Raw genomic sequence first — 25761 nt, forward strand, 5'->3', positions numbered from 1 at the left:
GACATTTTTTTTTTATCTCAACTCTTTCCCTCTTGCTTCCCCACATTTCTACTAGATTGTTTTAAAGGAAATCCCAAATATGATATCTTTTCATCAGTAAATGCTTATGTATTCTAAGAAATAATAACTTATTAAAGAAACTAACCATAATACCACTATCATACTGCTTACTGTCTTTATCCTCCCAAGTTTTAAAAGGCCTGTCAAGGGGCTTCCCTGGCAGCCCAGTGGTTAAGACTCCGCACTTCCTCTGCAGGGGGCACAGGTTCTATCCCTGGTTGGGGGACTAAGATCCCACATGCTGTTTGGTGCAGCCAAAAAAATAAGTAATTAAAAAAATAAAATGCCTGTCAGTATTATTGCTATTAACATGATGACTGCTGAATTCTCTTTAGGTTTAGGATATCTCTATAGTCCCTTTTGTCTTTGGATATAGCCTACTAGGGATATATGATCATGTTATAAAGTCTCTAATTATTTTCTGTGATTAAGCTTGATATACACAGGTTCATTTGTTTTTGGCTTATTTTCTACTTTGTTTGATTCCCACTTTTATTATTATGTAAAAGAGTTCCATGATTCTAAAACAAGATGATTTAGAAGCCTAAATGTTCCCTTCTCTTTCCTTTCATATAATCAGTGGAGCTTGTGAAGTCCCTGATAAAATAATGATAATATTGTTTACATGTGTATTTTGAGAGAGCCATAGTTACTGTCAATTTTACTGTGGGGGAAAAATATTATATAGGGCAGTGGTTCTCAAACTTTTTTGGTCTCAGGATCCCTGTAACTCTTCTGAAAGACTCAGAAGAACTTTTTATTTGCCATATAAGAGAATAAAAACATTTAGACATTTTTATTCACTTAACACACCCATTATGTGTTAATATACATTTTTCTTCATGAAAATAAGCATCAGAACATTGGTGAGAAGAGTGGATTTGTTTTATATTTGCATATCTTTTAAATGTTTGGTTTGGTGGGAAGCTGCTGCTGCTAAGTCACTTCAGTCGTGTCCGACTCTGTGTGACCCCATAGGTGGCAGCCCATCAGGCTCCCCCGTCCCTGGGATTCTCCAGGCAACAGTTGCGTTCAAACAGTTGTGTCCTGTAGCTTCTGGAAGCCGCCACTGTACACTGGCAAGACAGTGAAAGAAGACTCTTAGTGTTACAATGGAGATAGTTTTGACCTTGCAGGGCTCCGGTGAGTCCCAGTTCTGTACTGTAGACTCTGTTGAGCAGAGCTCTGGGGCTTAATTTAGATTTGTTGTGTTTGCTTATTTTTGTGTTCCTTGGTTTGTCCTTTAGAAGGATGGAATCTTCTGAAAATCAGGGTCTGGATCTAATGGAGATCTGGTCTTCTCAATCGCGCTCAACTCCAGCCCTGCCTGCCCCTTGCGGCCGTCCTTTGGAGTGTGGGAAACTGTGGTGCCCTGGTGGGTGGGCGCACTCCGAAGTCTCCGTGGTATTCCCGCCCGCAGTGCCCGCGAGCCCCAGTGGCCTCGGCGTACGTGTCTAGGAGGAGCCAGGGTGAGCGTCAGCCGTTTGCCTGCTCCTTGGTGGTGTTCCGCATGTTACCGCCCTGCGTTCCGCTGGCCGAATGTGCCAACAAAGCTCTCCCTGGCCCAGCCAGTCCTTCGCCGCATAACTGCTGGCTGCCAGTCACCATGTTTCTGCAGGGCGATGTGAGGCCAGTGGTGTTTCCACCACTTCCCTCTGCCCTGTGTCCTGCCTGCCACGCTGTCTCTGCTGCGCCCTACTTCCTGCCCCCGCGGCTGCCTGAGAGCTGGTGGGGGAGATAGGAAGAGGTGGAACCACTTGCCCTGTGACTGCACCTGCCTGCCCACACTTGCACTCAAACTCCCCATAAGTGGGGGATCCTGCGGTGGCATATGCCTGTCTCTAAGGTTAATCTACAGAGATCTAGGCATTTTCTCTGGTACCCCGACATAGCGAATGACTTTGAGTGCAGGTTTGGCTCCTACCTGCAGAACTGTCGCCATTCTAGAACTTATCCATGCCCATGGGCATCCGCAGCTCAGCTCTGATGATTCTAGGTCACCAGGAATAATATCCTGTGGCCCTGTTAAGTTGTTGTGCCAACCAGGGCGACCTGGGCGACTGGGAATTGGGTGATGAGGAACCCAGATTTGGTTCCATAGAGGAAGCCTGGTAAGGGACTACCCCAACTAAGGGGTAGCAGACTTGTTACTTGCGACCCGAGGTTGGGGAGGCAGTGATGAAAAACAGCACTGGGGTCTGGAGGTGTGGTAATTGGAATGAGTCCACTTAAAATTCTTTAAGGCAGATCCATTGCATGGCAAGTCGAGTACCTGCAGCCAAGGTGGTGGTGGTTTAGTTGCTAAGTCGTGGCCGACTCTTGAGACCCCACGGACTGTACCAGGCTCCTCTGTCCCTGGGATCCTCCAGGCAAGAATACTGGAGTGGATTGCCATTTCCTTCTCTAGGAGATCTTCCTGACCCAGGGATTGAACCTGGGTCTTTTGCATTGCAGGCAGGTTGTTTACCGACTGAGCTATGAGGGAAGCAGCCGAGGTAATCTCCAGCTTCAATGGCAGGGTGTTGAGTTCAGTGCAGTTAAAATACCGTGTGATCTGCTGCACGGGTTTACAGATGGGGAGCCTCCACCCCTATCCCCACGCGTTGCTTCTCCTCGCCCTCCTGGCTCCTAACCTAGTTTCCCTGGGCTGAGTGCGGGAGCTGCCTGCACACTGCCGCTGGAAATTATGGCATGAGACCGTGGTTCTGTTTTGTGTTGGAACTTTGCGGAGGCCGATTAGACACGATGGCTGGGACGTTCCTACTGCACCTTTAGAGCTCAGTCTTAGATGCAAAACGGACCAGAGTGAAAGCTGTTGCCATGGATGTTTTTATTATTTAAGGATGAAGGTGAAAAAGAGAGGTTCAAAGAGATTCTCATCCCATGTTGTCTCCATAAAGGATGCCAACTGCCAGCGTTATTTCCGGTAATGTGCCGGTAGCTTACCAGAAAGCAAAGTCCTTCCGATGATGGCAGCTGCATTGTCTGGTTCTAGAGCTGAAACTTAAAGGCATAGTGGTGCAATCTGTGCTTAATTTGATACAATTCGGATAACTATCCCTCCTCGGTGGAAACCAGGATTGACACTTTTGATAGCTTTTTCCCGGGTGGTGGTGAGTGGCTTTTCTGTGTTACTGGAGCGATTTTTCTGGTTTATACATAACAGGGAGACTAGTGTGCTAACTATAGGTTACCCCGAGCGCTTGATAGCCTTAACTTCAACAAATACTTTTAGCCGCCCAAGATTGAGCAGTCACAAGTCTGTGATGCTTTTAAGTGGCCAGAACCGCACCACACTGCTCAGCATGTGTGTTTCCAGTCGGACGGGTGCTGGAGATTCATTATTAAATCCGTTAGAGATGGGCTCTGAGTTGCAGTTGTTGCTCATAGGAATTCCCTGTAAGAGAGTAGATCAGGAGCTTGCATCAAGTCCCTGCCCCTTGTTCACACTTCCGGTTGCCCCTCACGTTCCCGCCTTGGGGTTGGTATTTTGCCTTGGTGGTTCGCTGAGAAGCCGTTCTAAATGAAAGTCACTACTGGGTTTTGGTAGGTGGTCCTACGGAAGGACCACATTAATGAACGAGCAAGCTTGATGGCACTCTTTCAGTCCTCTGCCTGTCACCCACCACCCCAGGCAGACTGACGGCGGTGCAGTTAGAACCACGTGGGGCCGGAGCGTGAGGAGGAGCTGCTGCCCTCTGGCGGCAGACCCGTATCCCTGCGCTCACGGAATTCCTGCTTCAGGCGGCGTCTGGCCGTGTGTCCCTGGCCTTCGTGGTCTTCGGGTGCCTCCTCCACACCCTGATTGTGTGTGTCTCTGTTACCGTGCCTCCCTCTAGTGGAGGGTTGTCCCCAGGGCCGCGCACTGCTGCGGTAAGTCCTGAGATAACGTTTTTGTGAAGTTTAAACTTAGGACTGGACTTAGGGCTTTAAAATGTTAGGCGAGGAATGGTGATTGATTTTTGCTTATTTCTATCTATAGTCTGCTAGTTATGAGTGTGTGCAGTTTTAGAGCTTCCCTGGTGGCTCAGACGATAAAGAATCCGCCTGCAATGCAGGAGACCTGGGTTCGATCCTGGAGTCAGTAAGATCCCCTGGAGAAGGGCACGGCAACACACTCCGGTATTCTTGCCTGGAGAATTCAGTGGACAGAGGAGCCTGGATGGTTATAGTCTGTTGGGTCGCAAAGAGGTGGCACGACTGAGCGACTAAACACCATGCAGTTTAAAAGAAAACCGTTGTTTCTGTCATTTTCAATTTTTGTTTACAGAACTCTCATACAAAGAAACAATTGATCTTTTTATGTAATAGGAATTTTAAGTTTCAGATATATGATTATCATCTTGATCACCCTTTTCAGTTCACCGTGATGTTGATTGATGTTTTATGCAGTGACAGAGTCTTACTTTGACAGCAATATTTTAGTTTTTGGTGTTCTATTAATTTTTTATAAATTACAGCCAAAATAATTAAACTTTTCTTTTTCTCATTAATAGACATATGTAGAGTGTGTCGGTCAGAAGGAACACCTGAGAAACCTCTTTATCATCCTTGTGTATGTACTGGCAGTATTAAGTTTATCCATCAAGAATGGTGAGTTATCCTTTTGGAAAATTTTTGCCTGAACTTCAATTTTGTCATCTGTCTATTAAGGGAGAAGGAAATGGCAACCCACTCCAGTGTTCTTGCCTGGAGAATCCCAGGGACGGGGGAGCCAGGTGGGCTTCCGTCTATGGGGTCGCACAGAGTTGGACACGACTGAAGTGACTTAGCAGTAGCATATTAAGGGTAACTGTTTCAATGACTTTTTCTGTAATTAGATATTTAAAAAAATTTTTTTGCTGTGTTTGGAGATTATCCCTATTCCTTATTACCAAGCCATGTCATTTTGGTATATTGTCTTTTGCCCATTTGTTTGTTTCTACTGTGGAGAGCTTATATGTTAATGGGAGTATGACGGTTTTCTGGTTTTGCTTAGGATGGTTATAGCTCACATTGAAGAAATGCTTTGTTTCAGGGAATACTCGGTGCTTCTGTACATTTTAGCTCATTTAATCCTTACAATAGAACTGCGAGGGGCAGAATTACTGTCATTCACATGAGGAAACTGAAGCATAGAACGGTTAAGTTCTCGGCGGCACAGCCAGCCAATCAGTGATAGGCCTGGCCACCAGGCAGCAGTGTTACTAAACCAGTGTTAGAACTTATGCTGATGCTTGGAGATTGTTTTTATATTCAGTTATCTTTGAGGAGATTACAGTTTACATTAATTGTTCAGTTTAATCTCAGCTGCTTTTTAATAGTAGAAACATTTATTTTTTACCTTTGTTTTAATTTTGTACTCTTCAAGGGCATGAGTGATTAAAAAAATTAAAGATACTCTGAATTTAAAATTGTAAAAGTTCTGTGATATGTAAAACTTCAGTAAAGCAGTATTAATTTTCAGTGAAACCTTAAAATTTCTTTGTCATAAATACGATACTTATGAATATGTTTGTAATTGCAGCTTAGTTCAGTGGCTGAAACACAGTCGAAAAGAATACTGTGAACTATGCAAGCACAGATTTGCTTTCACACCAAGTAAGTTCTTCAGAAGTTTTCACTGCATTTCTAGGTTATAACTGGCTACATAAAGGTGTTTAAACAGCTTTAAAGCAACTGTGTTCAATTTGTTTGTTTTTGATAGTAATAGAAAGTATTGCTATAGCATTTTGGAAAGCATTTTTTAAAACTATGTTAGCTTTTAACACACGCATGTAATTTGCGAGATATTTTTTCTTTCTCTTTTATATTTCAGATGAGTTCAAACATACACAAAGATATAGTGAACCTGAGAGTATCCATCCATGAACTCAGTTGCATCCATTTTCAACCCATAGCCCTTACATGTAGTCCCCTGTGCTCTTTAACAGCAAACATTTATTATCTCATAGATTCTGTGGGTCCAGAATTTGGACCCACTTTGCTGGTTGTCTCTGGCTCAGCATCTCTCATATGCTTGTAGTCAGTCTTGTCACCTAGAGCCCCGGTGTCATTTGAAGGCTTGGCTTGGGAGCTGTGGGGTGAGGTCTTTTTCTGAGCTCGCTCAGGTGTTTGTTAGGATTCAGTCCCTTGCAGGCAGTTTACTGGGGGCCTCTCTGAATTGCACGTGGGCTTCTCTGGTGGTTCCCTATGCTCTTGTTCCCACCTCTCCATCCTTATTACAGAAAATCCTATTTATGATTTCATCTGTACATATTTTAGTATGTACCTCCAAGACAAGGGTTCTTTAAAAAAAACAACAACAAAAAACCCAGCTATAATACCAGTATTTACCCAGAAAAGTGAGTAATTAATGATGCCTTAAATTTGTCAAATATCCCATCCCTGTTAAAATTTGGGATATCTTTTGAGTTAAAATTGTGTTGGTTGTAATAATAACAATAATAATGACAAATATTTAATTCACTTTTTAAAAACAAGACTTTTTAAGCTCAATATTTTGTAAGCCTATGGTAAATACTTTGCAGATCTTTAGAATTCCAATTATATAAGTCTTTTGCCTATTGATTTATACTTAATTTTATGCATCTTATAAATAAGTAGATATTCATACTGGCAAGGTATCAAGAATTTGAAGCATATTTTCATTCTGGGATCCTAGTACATTGCTCTTCTTCTGCCCCCTCTCCTAAAGCATTTTATGCTTTAGTGTTTGTTTTAAGCATCTTGAATTGCTGAGTGTAAATTCTGTAAACTAGTGTTAATCTTACTTTGTTTTTATATAATGAGTATATATGATTAAAATCATAACAATTTACCATTTGAATGTTGATTGTGCTAAAATGGGAGCGGGGAGTGGCTAACAGACCTCAGTGGGCTGTTTGCTCCTTTTGGAAGTAGCTCTGCTGCAGATTCTTGTGCACTGTGAGTGCTGCTGCTGAGGCTAGTACTGAGGGAGGGTTCTTTCTTGAGGACTTCTGTCAGCTTCACCTTTTGCTCCTGTATGCTTTATGTGATCTTTGATAACTCTGGAAACTAGTTATATTGTTTGAATGCTGAAATGTGTGTGAGTTAGCCTTAAAGTTCCTGGCTCTTGAGTGAGGGGGGTGTGTGTGCATCTCTTGAATCTTTTTTCCTGCTCAGAAGCCTGTTTTGTAGGTTTTTATTTTTATATGATTTGCTCTCATAAATGATTTCTGGGTAAATGTATTATGTTGTAACTATTTGAATTATTTTTCACATAGGACAAAATACTTAAGTGCAATGCAAAGGTTGAAAGTTAGATAGTTCTACATGCCTACAAAGTAACCTATTTTTGAATCTTCATGAAGTTGTGTGAACTTTTTCCTTTTCCCCCCTTACAGTTTATTCCCCAGATATGCCTTCACGGCTTCCAATCCAGGACATATTTGCTGGACTGGTTACAAGTATTGGCACTGCAATACGATACTGGTTTCATTATACACTTGTGGCCTTTGCATGGTTGGGAGTTGTTCCTCTTACAGCATGTGAGTATTCATTTCCCTGTGGCTGGAGTTGTTTAAATATTACACAGCTGTTTAATATTATGAAGTATTTTTGTTCAGTGATGTTTGTTAGATATTATAATGTTGTGTATGAGGAAAGCCTCATTTAGAACATGTTATTTACCTGAACGAAAAACCATTTTTTAACAGGTGAGCTTCTTAATTGACTGTGGGAAAGAAGCACAGCATACATAAAGAGGCTAATAAGGAAAGTTCATGAGAGAATTGAAAAAGCAAAATCAAAGCATAATTGAAAGGAAATTGAATTTTACTCTTTGAAGTTTATCAAAGCTTTCAAAGGTGGCAGAAGATGTATTCTTTTGAGATTTTTTTTTTTAATTCCCCTTTAAAAAACACATCCCCGATGGTCCTGAAGAATTGGGAAGTGTATTTTTTCAAATATAGGAGTACCTCTGGGAAATTAGTATACTCACTCTTAGTTGATTCTCTCTAGGTTCTTTGTGTTCTTAAAGACATGGAGAGGAGTCAGTAGTATATGTGCGAGTATGTAGATAGGATCCTTTAGAGTTAAATGAAAACAAGAGTTTTATGTAAGTGTGATTAATATCTTCATATCTTCTTAAATAAGCTTGATGAATTATGAAAATCTTATGAGAGTAGCAGAATAGGTACTATTCACTTGAAGAATGAATTAGTGAGCTAGAAGACTGAGCAAGGAGTTCTCTAGGATATGACTCAGAGACAAGAAGTTGTAAGTATGAGGGAAAAAGTTGAGAGATGGAGGCCACATCCAGTTCTTTCAGTATCTGACTAGTAACTAATTCCAGAAGGTGAAAGAGAGAGAGCTGACTCTGATAAAGGAAGAAGGCAAAGCTCGGTCCATTCTAAAGTTTTCCAGTGCTGAATAGGGTAGTGTACAGATACTATGCTTTCAGATTATCCTACAAAGTAATGAGAGTCAGGCTGGCTGAATGTTAGAAGACAGCTGAAGTTTCAAAATTTGACAAAATTTTTGAACCTAAAATCTAAAATTATTCTCAGATAGAAGGACAAATACAAACATTTCGATAGAGGCAAGGAGTTGGAAAGTTTGCTACTTCAAATTATTTATGAAATAGTGTTTGAAGACATATTTTACTAAGGAGAGCAAAGAATCAAAGAGAAAGGCGTGATTTACAAAGAAAAACAAGTACTTACAGCTAAATTATAATTGTTTTTAATCTACAATAATTAGAGTAGGAAATGGCTGCCCACTCCAATATTCCTGCCTATAAAATTCCATGGACAGAGGAGCCTGGTGGCTATAGTCTATGGGGTTGCAAAGAATTGGACATGACTGAGCATGCATGCACTATAGTTTTTTGGGTGTCAGTCTGAAACTAAAATTCTAGGTGATCTTCACATGAAAGAATCTTGTGAGGGGAGGATAGAAATGAGAGCCTTTTAGATTGTCTTACTTGTGGGGAAATTATAGTTGCTTTAGACAAAACAAGAAAATATAGTCATAGCCAAGTAAGAGTCCAGAACTAGCAAAGGTGATTTAGAACAGAGGGGCCACGACTGTTCAGGGGAGGAAAGATGGTCATTTCAATAAACGGTATAGCACCAACCGGTTGGGCATATGGAGAAAAACGAACCATACCTTCACCTCCCACCCGACCCAAGTTAATTTTAGATAGATCATAAGTCTGACGGAGAAGGCAATAGCAAGCCACTCCAGTACTCTTGCCTAGAAAACCCCATGGATGGAGGAGCCTGGTGGGCTGCAGTCCGTGGGGTCGCTAAGGGTCGGACACGACTGAGCGACTTCACTTTCACTTTTCACTTTCACACATTGGAGAAGGAAATGGCAACCCACTCCAGTGTTCTTGCCTGGAGAATCCCAGGGACGGGGGAACCTGGTGGGCTTCCTTCTATGGGGTCACACAGAGTCGGACACGACTGAAGTGAGTTAGCAGTAGCAGCATAAGTCTGATTGTGAACATTAAAATTTTTATAATTTCTAAAAGATAATATATTAGAACAACCATAAAAGAAAGCATTGAGAAATTTGACTTCATTAAAGTTAAGGTTTTTAATTCATGCTTAGATACCCTTAAGAGAGAAAGCCAAGCTACAGAGTGAGAGAAGGTATCTGCAGTTCACATATCTAACAGAGGATTTCTTTCCAGGATATATGCAAGGATATATAATAAAAAACTATTAAATCTAAGAGAAAGGCAGACAAGCCAATTAAAACATGGACAGCATATGTGAACAGATATTTCTGGAAAGAAGATTAAATAGCCAATGTGTACGTCAAGGTTGTATATTGTCACCTTGCTTATTTAACTTATATGCAGAGTACATCATGAGGAACGCTGGGCTGGAAGAAGCACAAGCTGGAATCAAGATTGCTGGGAGAAATATCAATAACCTTAGATATGCAGATGACACTACCCTTATGGCAGAAAGTGAAGAGGAACTCAAAAGCCTCTTGATGAAAGTGAAAGAGGAGAGTGAAAAGGTTGGCTTGAAGCTCAACATTCAGAAAACAAAGATCATGGCATCTGGTCCCATCACTTCATGGGAAATAGATGGAAAAACAATGGAAACAGTGTCAGACTTTGTTTTTTTGGGCTCCAAAATCACTGCAGATGCTGATTGCAGCCATGAAATTAAAAGACGCTTGCTCCTTGGCAGGAAAGTTATGACCAACCTTGATAGTATATTAAAAAGCAGAGACATTACTTTGCCAACCAAGGTCCGTCTAGTCAAGGCAATGGTTTTTCCCGTGGTCATGTATGGATGTGAGAGTTGGACTGTGAAGAAAGCTGATCGCCGAAGAATCGATGCTTTTGAACTGTGGTGTTGGAGAAGACTCTTGAGAGTCCCTTATACTGCAAGGAGATCCAACCAGTCCATTCTAAAGGAGATCAATCCTGGATGTTCATTGGAGGGACTGATGCTAAAGCTGAAACTCCAATACTTTGGCCACCTCATGCGAAGAGTTGACTCACTGGAAAAGACTCTGATGCTGGGAAAGGTTGGGGGCGGGAGGAGAAGGGGACGACGGAGAATGAGATGGCTGGATGGCATCACCGACTCTGTGGACATGAGTTTGAGTGTACTCCGGGAGTTGGTGATGGACAGGGAGGCCTGGCGTGCTGTGATTCATGGGGTCGCGGAGAGTCGGACACGACTGAGCGACTGAACTGAACTGAAGCACATTAAAAGATACTCAGTATCATTAGTCAGCAGGGGAAGGCACAAGAAAGGTACTCGACAGAATCAGCAGAATGGCTGAAGTTAAGGAAAAAAGACAGTGCCAAATGCTTTTTATTAGGATGTGGATCATCTGAAACATGTATTCACCAGTAGTAATGAATATAAGTATGGTATAACCATCTTGGAAAGCTGTTTGCATTATCTGTCAGTGGTTAATATTTTTAATACATTATGACCCAGCAGTAGGAATAGGAGACATTGAATAAACTTCGAAGTCCAACAAAGGACAGGAAAGACAAGAAGAGAGGACAGAGAAAGGGGAGTAAACGTGATCACAGCAGCTGTGCTCACTGTCCATATGGACGTGGTCCACTGCGAGAAAGAAGCCCAGAACAGCTGGGGCTGATGGTGGAGAGGTTTGTTAGCCAACAAAAAACACGAACAGTATCCACCAGCCAGATATTCTTCGAGATGAAACACTGTAAATGAGGAAAAGCATTTCATTTCACATTAATAAAAGAAAACAAGAATTTTTATGCATCAGCAAACAGGACTTACAATGTAAAACATTCACAGTCATAGTGGAAAACTAACACACTTCTCTGAAATCAGTAGATCAAATAATCAAAAATTAAATAAGGACTTTGAGGATTTAAGTAACAAGCTTGATTTCTCTTCTGAATTGTTTACACATGCACTCACACAATTAAAATTTATGTCATACTTCTTTAAGTTAGCAATATACCCACGACTGTCTTCATGTAGAAAGGTGTTGAACTGCCCTGTTTTTAAGCACACTAGTAAGGAGGGCTTTAATTTATGAATCTTATTTTCTTATCTACAGAAAGTTGGCCTTCTGTCAGTTTTACTTTGCTATAAATATACTTGCTTTGAATATTTTATGCACAGATATAAGCAATTTGTATTACAGAAAATCTGTTCCTGTCTTTCTATTTTGACTTGACATTTGAAAACAGCCATTAAAGTTACTGTAAATTTTTGGTACAAGGCTATAGAGGATGCTTAAACTAACATACAAGTACTGGTTTGAAAGAAAACCTCAACTTTTAGGCCCCATTTCCAAATCTGTTCCTGCCTGTTCTGGTAAGAGGATAGGGAATGGCTATATATTGACCCCTACTTCATATTTTCCCTTCATGGCCAGATATAAGATTTTGTCCTTTTGAAGACCCTTGAATTTGTGTTTTTAAAAAATTGGTTGTTAGTTTGCCATTCGTAGCATTGAAGCATGTACTTTACTGAAAAGTCCTTTTAATTTCAAAAAGCGTATACCCTCAAAACTTCATTTTCGTGAGCAGATTCAATAAATTTTGGAATTCCAGGTTAAAAAAAAGTTCTCTGTATTATCATTTTGGAGTTCTTTTCTGGATTCCTCCCCCTCTTTTTTCAAACATCTAAGCTCATTCAGTAAACACAAGTAAGTAAATCTAGAGAGAATCTAAACTTTAAACATTACTGTGTAACACTTACTGTTTACTAACACTATTTTTAATGCTTTTTTTTTTTTTTTAGTATTTTGAGATTCAAGCTTGCAAAGACTAAGTGTTTACTTCAGTGGCATTCACACTTTACGTCTGTTTAACTGGATGACTGTGTGACTTATGATGAGAACTGTGACTGTGTGCTGTCGTGTCCTTTCTTGGCAGGCCGCATCTACAAGTGCTTGTTCACTGGCTCTGTGACCTCCCTCCTGACACTGCCACTGGACATGCTGTCCACGTGAGTATTGAACCTCATGGCAGTGGAAGGCCGCGCAGTGGGAACGGTGCTCATCTTTTCTTCCACGTGCTTGGATTTGTTGTGATTGGAAAAGTGCTTCTATTCCTCTTACCTATTCTAACAGCTACAGGGGAAGCAACTGATATATGTAAATGATGTTTTAAAACATACCATCTTAAAGGAGTATTTGGTAATGGTGGGAAAGCTAATTAAATAAGCTGTCACATAGTGCGAGAAAATGTTGTTCCACGTAAATGCTGAGAGTTCCTTTAAACGTGTTTTTAACAGCACAGACGTTTGAAGCCAGATATCTTTAAAATGTTTTTTGTAATAGGTTATGGACTCTATAAACTTGTTGACTGTAGCTTTATTGTATTTTAATTTGACATGAAGCATTATAATTGCAGTTTCTTGGAAGACATGTGACTTATATTTTTATTATTGATGTTAGAATTAGAAATGCTGTGAATGATTAACTGTATCAAGATCATTAGAATATTAAGCTTGCAAAAGATTGGACCTCTGTTTGCTGAATATCTTTTTGTACCCAACTGACCTTAGGTTTCTGATCCCTATTCAGTGAAGGCAAAGAACAATATAAGACTGTCTTTTAGAATAGAGTCATTATGAAAACAAGCCAAATGACAATGGAAGAGTGCAGGAGAGCATGTTTCATTTCTGATAAACAAGAAATCAAGTCTCTGCATCGTTATTTTGAATTATGGTTGAAAATACAAAGAAACATTAGATGTGTCAGCAACTTGGTTTTCCTACTGGTGGTTTTACCTGCTGGCTTTACCTTTTTGGATAGAACAGGCAAGTTATTTATTTCTGTGTCTTTGGCAGTATAGGAAACAGAAAACCGGTTTTGAACTTTATTCACGTTAGAACAGCTTCTGAAGTAATGTTTGTAAGTAGACAGGAATCTTGGAAATAGGGCACTAATGGCTGTGACCATGATTAAAAGGAGAAGCAGTGATTTGACACACTTGAGAATTTAGAAATAGTGTAATAATATTACCTTTTGTATGAAAATACTAACTTGTGAAGTGATTCAGTGAAAATAAATACAATAGCATTTGTATATCTGGACATCAGATTTTTATCTCAGCCATCCAGAACACAATTTTAGTATGGAGGCAAGGAAAATCAATCTTAAATGGCTGAAGTGTCATACATTATGTCTCTGTGTTTATGACATAACTCACCTCTGGCTTTCCTTAAGAAATTGTGTGCTAAAGAAAAACTCATGTTAGAAGTATCAAGGGAGGTCAGAAAAAAGTTAAAAGTGATGGAAGTTACATTTTAACATCTATGAAATAATAAATGTTTCAAACAGGGTGGTCTTGTTCCATTACTGAGTTGTATTTATCATTGTAGCTTTTGAGAGAACAGCGTAGCAGCCAGTCAGTATCCGGCTTGTTAGAAAAGACGATTTGAGGTCCCATGCCTGCTGTTCAGTAAAGTGGGGTGTATTCCTTCTTTTATGGTTTCTGTTTTGAGTGGGAAAATATGTTAATATTTGCCAAAGCTTAACTTGGGAGGCTTTGACTTTGTGAAAAACCGGGTGCTTATGGAAACCACCATGTCACAGAAGTTTTAGTATTTTGGTCTCAGGGCAGTATTCTACTTGCCTACTGCCTTTACTGCTTGTTGGTGGGACCGTTAAACATCTGGTTGTTTGGCTGGTGTGATCATTTAGGTAGTGAGTGCACTGAGGTGGTAACAGAAGGAGCCCTGGCATTGGAATAAAGTTGCAACTTTTTGGTGACCTTGGGTAAATCATTGGACAGTTCTGAACCCTTGTTTTCTCATGAGACAAAATTCACATTAAGTTTTCACGTGTATTTGTGACTTTAATCTTTGAACAGCCCACTCTTCAAAGTGGGCTGAACCCCACTCCCTGAGGCACGTTCAGAGATTAAATTCACGAATATATGTGAAAACCATGTGTGAATTTTGAGCACTGTGTTACTCAGTAGCACGGTTCCCACCAAAAGTCAGAGCTGCTGCCTGCCTTACGTTGGCAGGCTCCCCTTTTCACACCAGCGTGATTGGTTAGGGCCACGCCAGAATTGCCTTCATAAGCTTCCTCACTGACACTGTAAGAATGCTGGAGACTCGGTGGGGATCGTCGAAAGAAATTGTAAGCTTGAGTAGATTTTATAATCTCATGCTGCCTTTTAGAATTTGAAGAATTGAACCAGTTTTTCTGTAAGCACTTAGAGTTAAATCATTTATTTTTTTTGAGTAATGTTTCATTTTTCTGTATAGAATATATTTTCTGAAAGTTTACTTAAAATTTCTTAGTACCTTAGCAGGCGCTACATGTTCCTCCATAGCCCAGGTCTTCAACATCTCAAGGCACAGTCTGTCAGTTAACTATTACTACAAAACATGCTGTCTCCAAAACTTAGTGCCTTAAAACAACAGCATTTTAATTCACTCGTAATTCCAGGGGTTAACAGTTTGGGTTGGGCTCAGCTGATCGGTTTACCTGTTCGACTTGCGTCAGTTATGCCTGTGTGTCATTGGGGTGGGATGGTCTAAGATGAGGTACTTTGGTTCTTCCATATGACCTCTCTTCCAGAAGGCTAGTGGGGCCTCTTTATATGGTGATCTCAGGGCAGCCTTCTAAAATGGTGAGGATGGAAGCTTGAAAGCTCTCTTCTAGGCTTTGGAACTCAGGAATTCTCACTTATGGTCCAGATAGTTCCCAAACCAGCCCAGAGTTAAGGTATGAGGGAAAAGCAGAGGGTTCTACCAGGAGTCTGTCACTGTTTAAAGTCTGTGGTGACCGGTTGCTGTTCTTAACTACTGGTGACAAGGCAGGAGTCAAGAGGGGTCCCCACCTATCAAAATTTTAATGGTCTGGCGGGTTCCTTACCAGGGGGTTGATTATCATTCCTCTTTCTATTAAGATATATTCCAGATAGTATCTGAGGACCACATTATTTCAGTTTGGAGCTTAAAGGCTGAGGTCTCCCAAATTGACCCTTCCTTAAGTCTCCATGAAGGGAAAAATGTCATTTTGTTATGGTAGTGAATTTTCCAAAGGCTCTCAAAATTCTTTAGTTACTTTTGAATTATTTTAAAATCAGACATAGACCAGGGAAGGATATGCTCCTTCAGAGAGGAAAAGAACAAAGAAGTATTCAGTAATGTAATACTCTGTGTATTGTCATGTGGATTGTACATGATCTGTCAGAATTTGTTGAGGAGCTAATATACTTTTAGTATATTTGCAGTTAGCATCAAAATTCAGTCTGCCTTCTAAATGAGGCATTGGTAAAGCTTACCACAGGCTTCTTGACTCACACGTTGTGAACTGTGTGTCTCTTAACCTTCCTGTGATGTCTTTGGACCTTAGTAGAGGCTCTTCTTTTTGATTTGCTGATTCTATTCATTTTCATGGGTCTAAGTATGAGCCAACCAAATTGGTTAAACTTGTGTGTAAAATAAGGATAAGGAAATTCTTAGTAAGTGTTGGGCAGAGTCATTTATCTTTAGTAGTTCATGCGTTTAATACTTGACCTTTGTCAAGTATTTGGCTACTCTTATTTTTTGCTTGCTGCCTTGCTTTTTCTTAGTCATCCTCAGAGAGGCTGGATAGCTGGTTTATGTAGTTCTGATGTTATTCTTTGTCTTCTATAATATAAACACATATAATACAAATATATAAATAAATATATTTGGCCCTCTTATAGATAAAGTGCCACCATCCTCAGAAATAACTCTTTCTGAGAGACTGATTTTCACCAAAAAGTTACCACTTTTCTGGTTGTTCTTTCTAGATTTTTGTATAAAGTGAATGTTGTTACCTTTGGTTTCTTAACTTGAAGTGTTCTTTGGAGTAATTCTGTATACCTCTTTTTTTTTTTTTTTTTGAACAGGGACAACTTGTTGGCAGATTGTTTGCAGGGTTGTTTTGTGGTGACGTGCACACTGTGTGCGTTCATCAGCCTGGTGTGGCTACGAGAGCAGATCGTCCACGGGGGAGCCCCGATCTGGCTGGAGCACGCCGCTCCGCCCTTCAATGCTGCTGGGCATCACCAAAATGAGGTAAACCCCTCTGTCCCCGAATTCATTTGATCTGGGTGGGACATAAGAATTATTGTCCGCCTCCAGGATCCAAACCCTCGATTCCTGTGGCCCTCGTTGTGAAGCAGGACAGTGACAAGGTTTGGGAGAAGTTTAAGGGAGAGGTGAAAGATCAGAAGCACGTGGCTGTGACTTTGCCTGTTAATTTCCTAGTGAGGCCGGGAACACTGTTAGGGTGTGGGCCGAGTGCGCCTTCATTCCCTTCTCCTGGGCTAACAGCTGCCTGGAAGTTAATATCCAAATCTCCTTCATGTCCTTTTGACATGCTCCTTAACATTAAGGAGGCCCCTTGCCCTCTTTGTTCATTAGTTTCTTCATGTGTAAAACAACTCACCTTTGTCTTGGTAGAAGCATTACCAAATGTAGAAAAAAAGGAGGAATACTGTTAATAACAGTCTTGGACAGCTTTACTTTTTCTTAATGAGAGGTGGCATGCAAGATCAAGAGCATTTGCTTGAGGCATTAAGAGGAGGACGGTATGATAAATAATTTTTAGTAGCTTGTTTATTGAGAAACTACAGGTCTAAACATGTAAAAAAAACTGACACGAAAACAATTTGTACTCTGTAAAATTTTTATTATGAAAAAATTGACTATAAAATTAACTCTGTAAATAGTTAATGATAGTTTTTCATTTAAGTACCTTTGCTTTTTCTAGTGTTAGGATTAATTTCATCAAATCCTGCCATACCCTTTTCTCTACAGGTTTAAGGATACAGCTTCTTTGAAAACTACACATATGAAGAAATGGGACTGTAAAGCAAGCATGCTTTTCTTAACCTAGTGTTAATACTTCATCATTGTATCTCATATTTGAAGCATGACCACAGTTCTCTTAGAGTCTTTGTTACCTTTATAGGAGTTCAGTGTTTTAATTAACTGCAACTGGGTCTTTGCATTTGGGGGGTTGCAGAATTCAGGAAGAGGCAGAGAAATGAGTGTGTGGGAACTAATGACGTTCTTGTGGACAGGCTTAACCTGCAGTGCAGACTTGAGAACTCTTTCCTCAGGTGTTAACTGATGACTGAGAATTAAGTTATATACCAGTATGTGTGTAAACAAATAGAGTGCATAAATACATTTTCATCCCTGAAGTGATCAGTCAAAACACGAGATTGCATTATAAAGAAGGATTATGAAATGATGTATTCAAAATAGCCAGATTTGTTCATGTATTTTCTGTAATGCTTTGTGAAGTGTTAATCTCTAAATTATACTGAATGAACGTGTATACTGTTAAGTGAGTTTGTGTTCTTATATTACCAAGTTCGTCCAAATTCAGATACATTTAGAAGAGATTCCCTTAAGAGCTGATTTTTTGGAATTTTAGTAGAGTTTTTGTCTGTTTGCTAGTTTTGTTTTTTTAGAAAGGAGGGTACAATTTGGAAATACAGCAAAACTGAGACAAGTTAGCCAAATTTCTGGTCTGTTCTGTCATTTTAGGCTCCAGCTGGAGGAAATGGTGCTGAAAATGTTGCCCCCGAGCAGCCTGCTAACCCTCCAGCAGAGAACGCGGTGGTGGGGGAAAACCCTGATGCCCAGGATGAGCAGGCGGAGGAAGAGGAGGAGGAGAATGAGGAGGAGGACGACGCGGGTGGGGAGGATGCAGCCGACGCCAACAACGGGGCGCAGGGTAATGGCTGCGGCCTGTCCCCACCTTCCTCCATGACCACGAGTCTATTCCCAGCTCCCCGGGGGAGGCCCGCAGTCTTCAAAACTTCATGGGTTTGAAGTTCCGTTTGTAACCTGAGTTTGCTTTATTTTAGCAGACTTGCATTTATGGGCATTCATAAGCATGACATTCTTTTTAGCTATGAAGCAGGGCATGTTCTGTGTTTTAAAATTCTTCACACAGGACTGGTTATAGGATGGATAGGAAGAAGTTATTTGTAAGTTGGAGTAGATACTATATTTTTAAAAAAGGAATTTACTACCATTTTATCTTATTCCTTTGCCATCTTTATTGAGTCAGTGCAACTTCTCTTATTAAAGAATTCTTGAATTGTATTCTACAGGCCAGACATCACCCAGAGAAACTCATTTCTCATTTTCTGGCAGTATGTAAAAACTCTAGAATGTAAAAGAGTGTCTAAGACCAGCCCACCAGTCAGCTGTCAGTAGTTCACCATGTTCTTTTTTCTCTCTGGCCCCAGAGGTTTCCTGTCAAGCGCTGCACTGTCTCTGGGTCCACTTATCATTGCTGAGTGTTCCCTCTGCACCAGGCATGCAGACACCAGGTCCTTGCCTTCATGGAATTTCTGGTCTAGTGATGAAGTAGAAATATCCAAGTGAAGCAAGTCTGTTATTGCACAGTGTGATAAGTGTGCAGCTTGCTCTGAGGGTGCTCCTGAGGAGAGACCTGTTTGAAATAATTCCCTGGGTAGCTCAGAGTAAGTGATACCTGAGCTGTGGCTTGAAGGATGAGAGGAAGCCAGTTGTATAGTGGGAGCAAGGGGCCTTTGGAGGGAGAGGTGGGTGTGTGTTCAGAGGCTCTGAGATGCAGCTGCAGTGCCCCAGTGACAACCCTGGTTTCTGTCTGTTGTCTCATGCAGTGGGTCCTGCCTGGACACTCTTCCCTTCCTGTTCCACACAGTATTTATACTGATCTCTTGCCCTTAAAATCTGTCAGTGATTTCCCCATTACTCTAAAGAATAAAATAAAATGCAGGCTTCACTTTCCTTTTGTATCAATATGATCCGATTCCTGTCTGTCTTTAGTAAACATCCTCAACCACCCTCCTCCTCACCCGGAGAGTTCTAGTCGCCTGGGTTCTTCACTTTTCTCAAATCCACCAGGTTCGTTCTTGATGCAGAGCTGTTGAATTCCTCTGTTTCACATAATACTATTTATGTCCTTTCTAGCACTCATGTCACAGTCTGGAATCATCTACTTTATTTTGTATCTTGTGTTTATGTTTTTTAAAAATTGCCTAACTAGCAAATACTCAGTATGGAAAACTTTTAACTTTGGTTTAGCCCATTTTAACTGTTTTGTTTAACAACAGTTATAAAACACTGTTAAACACAACTTAAAAGAAGATGTTTTATTATTTATTAAACTCACATTCCAGAAGTAATATTTAAATTATATTTCCAGATGACATGAACTGGAATGCTTTAGAATGGGACCGAGCTGCAGAAGAGCTTACGTGGGAACGAGTAAGACTTCTATTAAGTGTCCTAGTGTTTTAATTCTAATATATGTCTTAAAGTTGGCCGTATTTAGATGGATACACTGATTTTGCAGTTATATTTGATGAAAACAATTACCAGAACTTCAGTTTCTAGAGGAAATTAAGTGATACATTGTTTGTGATGAAAATATTACAAATACTATGATAAAGATCTGTTAATGCCTTTTCTATCTTTTGGCACAAACCTTGTTTCGTGGAATTTGTAACTTGAAATTGTGGACTTTTGAAAATGAAGTAACAATTTAAATATAAGTATTATTCTGATATTTCAGTTAACAAAACAGTACAGTGTATCATGATATCTTGACTGGCTCCATATCTAATGTAAGAATAAAAATCCAAGATGGAATTTTTTTTTAACTTTATATAATTTAGATTAAAAGGAGATCCAAAATATAAAACTCCTACGATAAGGTTTTCAGTCTCTGAAAATGATAGGCTCTTTTGGAAAGTGGGTAAATATTATGTTTAAAGATATTGAAAGGGAAATGAGCTTTTTTCATACATAAATAAAATTTATTTTTAATAAAATTTATTTTCATAAATAAAAATCCTGTTGAATCTTGATTAATGCTTATTATTTATTTTAGATGCTAGGACTTGATGGATCACTAGTTTTTCTAGTAAGTAAAGCTAATCTTTTTTAATAATAGAATTGTAACTTTATTTGTCTTAGTGATTCAGTGATCTCAAATTTATAGCATATGGTTGCTTTTTATACTAAGGTCAGAATGCCCTTTGATTTTTGATTACTTGGTATATTGAAGAAAGTTGTGTGTTGAAAATATTGGCAAAGCAGAAATTAATGCTATTTTAAAAGGAAATTATTAAAAATATTTTAAATTTAGGAAAGAAAATGAAAAACGAAGTTGATGGTAATTCAGAAAACTTGGCCTTCTTTTAAAGTCCCAGCTTGCTGTGTTTTAATGCCTGAACTGGTGAAAACAGAGCAGCTTTGAGATGTTCAGAGAGCCCTGTTTGCTGAGCCTCACTATGTTTACCTTAACAATAAAGAGTACCACTCTCAGGTAAAGAGCAGTTCTTCGAAGAACTTGTTCTTTAAGGTGAAATGATGTTTTTTCCAGGTTCTATGATATAAAGTCACAGAACTTGCCCTTTGGGATTTTTAAATAGCTTTGGTTATCAAGATGACTTAGGCTGCAGGTAGCCAAACTCCAAATGACTAAAACTTAACGTAAGAGGAAGTCCAGAGGAAGGATGGGCTTCAGGTGTGCTTGATCCAGGGGCCCAGCAATGTCATGGACCCAAATAATTTCCCTCTGCCATCCACAGTATTGGCCCTCCTCAAACTACCTCTGGATGGAGCCAGAATAGGAGTTGAGGCTCTTAGCTTGAGAATTTGAGGAACATATCCGATGATAATTCTCAGATTAGTAAGAAGGTTATATTAGTGAGCTCCTATTCAAGGTTAGATCACAGTCAGTATCAGTTCAGTTCAGTTGCTCAGTCGTGTCAGACCCTTTGCAACCCCATGAATCACAGCACACCAGGCTTCCCTGTCCATCACCAACTCCTGGAGCCTATCCAAACATGTCCATTGAGTCAGTGATGCCATTCAACCATCTCATCCTGTGTCGTCCCCTTCTCCTCCTGCCCTCAATCTTTCCCAGCATCAGGGTCTTTTCCAGTGAATCGACTCTTTGCATCAGGTGGCCAGAGTATTGGAGTTTCAGCTTCAACATCAGTCCTTCTAATGAACACCCAGGACTGATCTCCTTTAGGATGGACTGGTTGGATCTCCTTGCAGTTCAAGGGACTCTCAAGAGTCTTCTCCAACACCACAGTTCAAAAGCATCAGTTCTTCGGTGATCAGCTTTCTTTATAGCCCAACTCTCACGTCCATACATGCCTACTGGAAAAACCATAGCTTTGACTAGACAGACCTTTGTTGGCAAAGTAATGTCTCTGTTTTTTAACATGCTGTCTAGGTTGGTCATAACTTTCCTTCCAAGGAGTAAGCGTCTTTTAGTTTCATGGCTGCAATCACCATCTTCAGTGATTTTGGAGTCCCAAAAAATAGAGTCTGACACTGTTTCCACTGTTTCCCCATCTATTTGCCTTGAAGTGATGGGACTGAATTATTTTTCTGAATGTTGAGCTTTAAGCCAACTTTTTCACCCTCCTCTTTCACTTTCATCTAGAGGCTCTTTAGTTCTTCTTCACTTTCTGCCATAAGGGTGGTGTCATCTGCATATCTGAGATTATTGATATTTCTCCCGGCAATCTTGATTCCAGCTTGTGCTTCTTCCAGCCCAGTGTTTCTCATGATGTACTTTGCATATAAGTTAAATAAGCAGGGTGACAATATACAGCCTTGATGTACTCCTTTTCCTATTTGGAACCAGTCTGTTTTTCCATGTCCAGTTCTAACTGTTGTTTCCTGACCTGCATACAGGTTTCTCAAGAGGCAGGTCAGGTGGTCTGGTATTCCCATCACTTTCAGAATTTTCCACAGTTTATTGTGATCCACATAATCAAAGGCTTTGACATAGTCAATAAAGCAGAGCTAGATGTTTTTCTGGAACTCGCTTTTTCCATGATCCAGCGGATGTTAGCAATTTGATCTCTGGTTCCTCTGCCTTTTCTGAAAACAGCTTGAATGTCTGGAAGTTCACGGTTCATGTATTGCTAAAGCCTGGCTTGGAGAATTTTGAGCATTACTTTACTAGCGTGTGAGATGGGTGCAATTATGTGGTAGTTTGAACATTCTTTGTCATTGCCTTTCTTTGGGATTGGAATGAAAACTGACCTTTTCCAGTCCCATGGCCACTGCTGAGTTTTCCAAATTTACTGGCATATTGAGTGCAGCACTTTCACAGCGTCCATCTTTAGGATTTGAAATAGTCAACTGGGATTCCATCACCTCCACTAGCTTTGTTCATAGTGATGCTTTCTAAGGCACATTTGACTTCACATTCCAGGATGTCTGGCTCTAGGTGAGTGATTATACCGTTGTGATTAACTGGGTCATGAAGATCTTTTTGTACAGTTCTTATATGTATTCTTGCCACCTCTTCTTCATATCTTCTGCTTCTGTCAGATCCATACCACTTCTGTCCTTTATTGAGCCCATCTTTGCATGAAATGTTCCCTTGGTATCTCTAATTTTCTTGAAGAGATCTCTGCTGCTAAGTCACTTCAGTGGTGTCCGACTCTGTGTGACCCCATAGACGGAAACCCACCAGGCTCCCCAGTCCCTGGGATTCTCCAGGCAAGAACACTGGAGTGGGTTGCCATTTCCTTCTCCAATGTGTGAAAGTGAAAAGTGAAAGTGAAGTCGCTCAGTCGTGTCCAACCCTTAGTGACCCCACGGAGTGCAGCCTACCAGGCTCCTCCATCCATGGGATTTTCTAGGCAAGAGTACTGGAGTGGCTTGCCATTGCCTTAGTCTTTCCCATTCTATTGTTTTCCTGTATTTCTTTGCACTCATGACTGAGGAAGGCTCTCTTATCTCTCCTTGCTATTCTTTGGAACTCTGCATTCAAATGGGTATATCTTTCCTTTTCTCCTTTGCTTTTTTGCTTCTCTTCTTTTCACAGGTATTTGTAAGGCCTCCCCAGACAGCCATTTTGCTTTTTTGCATTTCTTTTTCTTGGGGATGGTCTTCATCCTGTCTCCTGTACAGTGTCACGAACATCTGTCCATCGTTCATCAGGCACTCTATCAGATCCAGTCCCTTAAATCTATTTCTCACTTCCACTGTATAATCATAAGGGATTATGATTCTATACAGTCAGTATAGAAGGCTGCTATTGTTTAATCACTCATTCGCGTTTGACTCTTCTGTGACCCCATGTGCTGTAGCCCGCCATGCTCCTCTGTGGGATTTTCCAGGCAAGAATACTAGAGTGGGTTGCCTTTTCCTTTTCCAGGGAATCTTCCTGACCCAGGAATCAAACCCATGTCTCCTGTGTTGGCAGGTGGATTCTTTACCACTGAGCCACCTTTTGTCCTTTATTGCTTTCAGTTTCTCATAGATGAGAGACCTTAAGGAAGGCAAGAAAACACACTGGACACTGAAAGAAGTGCTGTGCAGTTTACAGTAATATGTTGTTCAGAAATAATGTGGTTTTCAAATTTTTCTTTTTTGGATATTTTAGTGTCATGTGATACAAGTGAAATCTGGTGTTTATGAGAATCTGTACAGTTCATGGTATATTATTAATTTCTGAAGAGGAAGTGTTTATGGATTAATTTGATTTTTTTTAATATGTGCATTAAGAACTTCGAGGTCTTCAGGTTTAGTTTTAGGAGCTATCTGGGGATTTCCAGGTGGTGCTAGGGGTAAAGAACCCACTTTGTAATGCATAATATGTAAGAGTAGCATGTTTGAGCACCAGGTTGGGAAGATCCCCTGGAGGAGGGCATAGCAAGCCACTCCAGTTTTCTTGCCTGGAAAATCCATGGACAGAGGAGCCTGGCAGGCTACAGTCCATAGAGTTGCAAAGACTTGGACAGAACTGAGCAACTTAGCATACACACATGAGCTATCTGATGAAAAATGAAAAGTTACATATAATTTCTGAATGAAATCTCAAGATTGTAGTAAAAATTTCAGTCTTCTTAACTAAGTGAATTAAATGTAAATCCAATAGGAGATGAATATTTTTTATTAATCCTTTTTTTCCGTAGGAACATGTCTTTTGGGTGGTGTCTTTAAACACACTGTTCATTCTCGTTTTTGGTAAGTGGTGTTTTGCTTTTATTTATGGTATTATGATAGAAGTTTAGTTTTCTTGGACCTTGTTACAGGTTTTGTTTTGTTTTAACCTTATATGAAATATAAGAATGGAATATATGAATGGAATTTATATGGAATATATGAAAGGAGTTTTAGACAGTCGTCTGGCATAGGAAGGCCCTGGGTATACAGATACTTTATTTCCTAAGCAGCACTGACTGCTGTTACTGCCAGCTCTACTTCTGTTGGGCATTTCTGTCTCTTTGTAGCAGCTGGTTTTAGACTTGACTTGAGAATATACAGTGTCCCACTTTTGAAATTAATTTTGTGCTGATTATCTCTGTGTTCTTTCCTGTGGCCGAAGGTCTTGTTTTTAATCTGTTAAAGTCCTGACCAAGGCCTTACCAGAGACGTTGGCTTGGGAGCTGTCGCAGAGAGAGATACGGGTTTGAGGAAAGACCGTGAACTTAGCTCAAGTGTCACTCCTCAGAACCAGATTCCAGTAATGCCGTGACTTCCAAACACTTCACAGCTGAAGCTGTGAGGTTTCTTTGACAGCACTGAGAGCCCCTCCAGTTGGGAGTCATGAGAGAAAGGAAGGCAGAGTTGAGATGTAGCTCACAGGTTTTTCTGCTTTGAGGGAAGGTAGGGAAACTGAGTCAGGTAACTAAGGTTCCCCCAGCAGTTCTTCACGGCAGAGTCTGATAGACTTGGGTCATTGGTTAGACTGTGTCTTGGGTGTCCCGGAGAGAGACCGCAGGGTGCAGACTGACCTCAGACTCCTCTTAGTGCCTTGCTGTCTGCCCCTTTCTGATGACTTCTTGATGACGCCTGCTGCCGTACTCCTTTGTCTCTGTATTTCCTCTAAACTAGAAGTTAGATCTTGGAGAAGGCACTGGCACCCCACTCCAGTACCCTTGCCTGGAAAATCCCATGGATGGAGGAGCCAGGTAGGCTGCAGTCCATGGGGTCGCTAAGAGTCAGACACGACTGAGCGACTTCACTTTCACTTTTCACTTTCATGCATTGCAGAAGGAAATGGCAACCCACTCCAGTGTTCTTGCCTGGAGAATCCTAGCGGCTCCCAGGGGGAGCCTGGTGGGCTGCTGTCTGTGGGGTTGCACAGAGTCGGACACGACTGAAGCGACTTAGCAGCAGCAGCAGAAGTTAGATCTAAGACCCGATTTGATTTAGGGTCAGTACTTGTAGGCCAAAACCTTCACTGGTCATGCATTGCATGATAATACGACATATCAGGAGGTACCTGATGTCCAGTTCTTCACCTTTG

At 40.6% G+C, this 25761-nt stretch overlaps 1 protein-coding gene across 2 annotated transcripts in view; it reads left to right on the plus strand.

Moving 5' to 3' along the window:
• MARCHF6 (membrane associated ring-CH-type finger 6) overlaps positions 1-25761 on the plus strand; it is a 76394-nt gene that overhangs the window by 18192 nt on the left and 32441 nt on the right. For both annotated transcript variants that reach the window (XM_055422264.2, XM_088827629.1), the window contains exons 2-10: positions 4557-4653; positions 5567-5640; positions 7407-7550; positions 12404-12476; positions 16370-16538; positions 18021-18210; positions 19675-19736; positions 20362-20394; positions 24425-24476. In XM_055422264.2, coding sequence (XP_055278239.1) covers positions 4557-4653; positions 5567-5640; positions 7407-7550; positions 12404-12476; positions 16370-16538; positions 18021-18210; positions 19675-19736; positions 20362-20394; positions 24425-24476 — 894 coding nt within the window. The remainder of the gene's footprint in view (positions 1-4556; positions 4654-5566; positions 5641-7406; positions 7551-12403; positions 12477-16369; positions 16539-18020; positions 18211-19674; positions 19737-20361; positions 20395-24424; positions 24477-25761) is intronic.

The sequence above is a fragment of the Moschus berezovskii genome, chromosome 18 (genome assembly GCF_049115385.1).
Source record: "Moschus berezovskii isolate FMDL1 chromosome 18, NW_MosBer_1.0, whole genome shotgun sequence".
NCBI lineage: Eukaryota > Metazoa > Chordata > Mammalia > Artiodactyla > Moschidae > Moschus > Moschus berezovskii.